The sequence below is a fragment of the Vollenhovia emeryi genome, unplaced genomic scaffold (genome assembly GCF_000949405.1).
Source record: "Vollenhovia emeryi isolate VEMERY1.0 unplaced genomic scaffold, V.emery_V1.0 DF939150.1, whole genome shotgun sequence".
NCBI lineage: Eukaryota > Metazoa > Arthropoda > Insecta > Hymenoptera > Formicidae > Vollenhovia > Vollenhovia emeryi.
In genome coordinates this window covers 269,877-272,027 of record NW_011967216.1, presented here as the reverse complement: position 1 = coordinate 272,027, position 2,151 = coordinate 269,877, and the positions used below count along the sequence as shown (strand labels likewise).

Sequence of the window (2,151 nt, the reverse complement as noted above, 5' to 3'; positions counted from 1 at the left end):
GCGCCGCCTCCAGCATCGTCGTCGCCGCCGCGCGGCCCGATTGAAATTTCAGACGAGCGAGGAAACGGGGCGGGGGCGGCGTTCTCGCGCGTTAAATTCAATCCTTCGGGTCGATCCCGACGCAATTAAAGCTAATCGATGCGGATTAACTTTAATCTCGACTCGGCCCTTCCGTGACCGAATTATTTCCTCGTTTCCCCCTTTTCTCTCTCTCTCTCTTTTTCTTTTTTTAAGGCAAGAACACAGTTTCACTCTTCTGGTCCCGCGAGAAACCGGAGGGGGCGAAAGATGCGAGTGAAACTCGCGTGTTCCTGTGGTCGCGAAAGGATTCATTTTCCCTCTTTTTTCCAATTTCTTAGATCTACAAGCAAAAGGACGACGCTGGACCAAGCCTTCGGTTAGTTCACTTCAGTAGAAATCAATTGATACGTTGAACGACTCTTGAAATTCAATCCACCCTCGAGAAAAACCCTCTCGGAAACGGTAGGCTGCGGGGAGAGGACGGTTCTTTCTCTTTCCCCCGCGTAAATTTCCGACCCGCGAGGTCGCCGTGTGCCGGCTTGTCCAGGATCCGCTAGATCCGGCACGGACAGTGGTACACAGGGGGGGTCAATTCTGTATCTCGCAACATCGTGTGAACGTTAGAAGTGAGCGACTCTCTCTCTCTCTCTCTCTCTCTAAGAGGCCAGTTAGAAGGAGGCAGAGCTACTCGCTTTTAGCATTTTCACGGCAGCGTAAGACAGAATTGAGCCGCAGGACACGCATCATAACATACGGTCCGTCGTCGGCGCGCGTACACTCGCGCCGACCGAGAGACGCTGCCGCGCGTGTCTCTCGCAAGCCCGTGCGTCAGGCGAGGACGGCGGAGCCGCGACACGCCGTCGACGCCGCGCGAGCGTGCGGGCGACAGGGAAAGGGGGGAGGCGGGAGGGAGGCAGGGGGGGGACTCACCTCGTGCGAGCGCTGTCAACAACAAAGCCAGCAGGACGGCGAGAGGACGCGGCTCCATTGGGTCGGCAGCAGGTCCCGTCCGCGCGCACAGACTCCGGCGCGGCGCGGCGCCGAGAGCGAAGGCCTCGGGATCAGTAAGACTCTTCCCCCCGCGCGCGCGCGCGCGAGCGCAGGCGGGCGGGCGTGAGAGAAAGAGAGAGATCTCAACGCCGCGCTCTCACCGTCGAGACGACCACCGCCGTTACACGCGCGCGCGATGTGCGATGTGCCGGAGGTGCGGGCGCATGCCACCCGCGTCCGCCGCCGTCGCCGTCGCCGTCGCCCTCGCGCCACGGGCCCGTCGCTTCACCGACGTCGCGGCCGTTCACACGACAGATCGGCACTCGCGCCCGCGACACGCATTCTCGCACGACAAGCAGCAGCACGCTGACCGTATTTGACCGTAAAACATGGCTAACGGACAGGAGACAGGCGTCCGGGTCCCGGGATTACCACCAGTGATGCCAGACCAACGGTGAGAGTCGCGCCGCGCATGCGCGCCTCACTCGCCCCCCCTTAACCCCACCTATCAACTCTTATTGCGACTCCGTCGAGTGTAGCCTAGGGGTCGCGACGTACAGGGAGGACTGCACGGACTGCACTCGCGGTTGAATCGCCGGCGTATAGATGGCTGTCGCGTAGATCGGAAGAAGGTGAATAATAATATAATATCTAATATCTGTAATATCTAATTATTTCTCGAGAAATGCAATTAGATGTTACATGATTGAAACATGTAGAATAAGATTTAATCTATTTTTTTGCCGAGTTGGCTGCAGTCGCGGTCGGTAATTCACCTCTTATGGTAAAAGGTTGGGACAGCCTTTACGACTCACGTCTGTGTGCATCCGATTGCATATTCAATATTACATTTTTCTAATTGCTACAACTAACGTTGTAAAATTTAAGATAAATACAACAAAATTACAATATAAAGTTGCTAATAATTATTTTAGTGTAATTTAATACGTTCTATGAAAAATATATTAACTTATAGTTATTTTATTAAAAATAATGGCAAATATAATTATATGTAATAGTAATACATCGCAGTTATAATTTTATCTATCTTTATAATGCAGTAATGTCCCCCTGTCCCTGCCTACCTGAATCCCTACCTATCCGTACTCCGCTGTATGGTCTTAGCTAGAGTCCCTGTAG

General features: G+C 53.8%; 1 protein-coding gene across 1 annotated transcript in view; it reads right to left on the bottom strand.

The window, feature by feature from the left end:
- Positions 1-1,009, bottom strand: part of LOC105565696 (neogenin) — a 33,272-nt gene extending 32,263 nt beyond the window's left edge. The window contains exon 1 of the mRNA XM_012019104.1: positions 952-1,009. Within this exon, the coding sequence (XP_011874494.1) occupies positions 952-1,009 (58 nt within the window). The remainder of the gene's footprint in view (positions 1-951) is intronic.
- Positions 1,010-2,151: the final 1,142 nt, after the last annotated feature.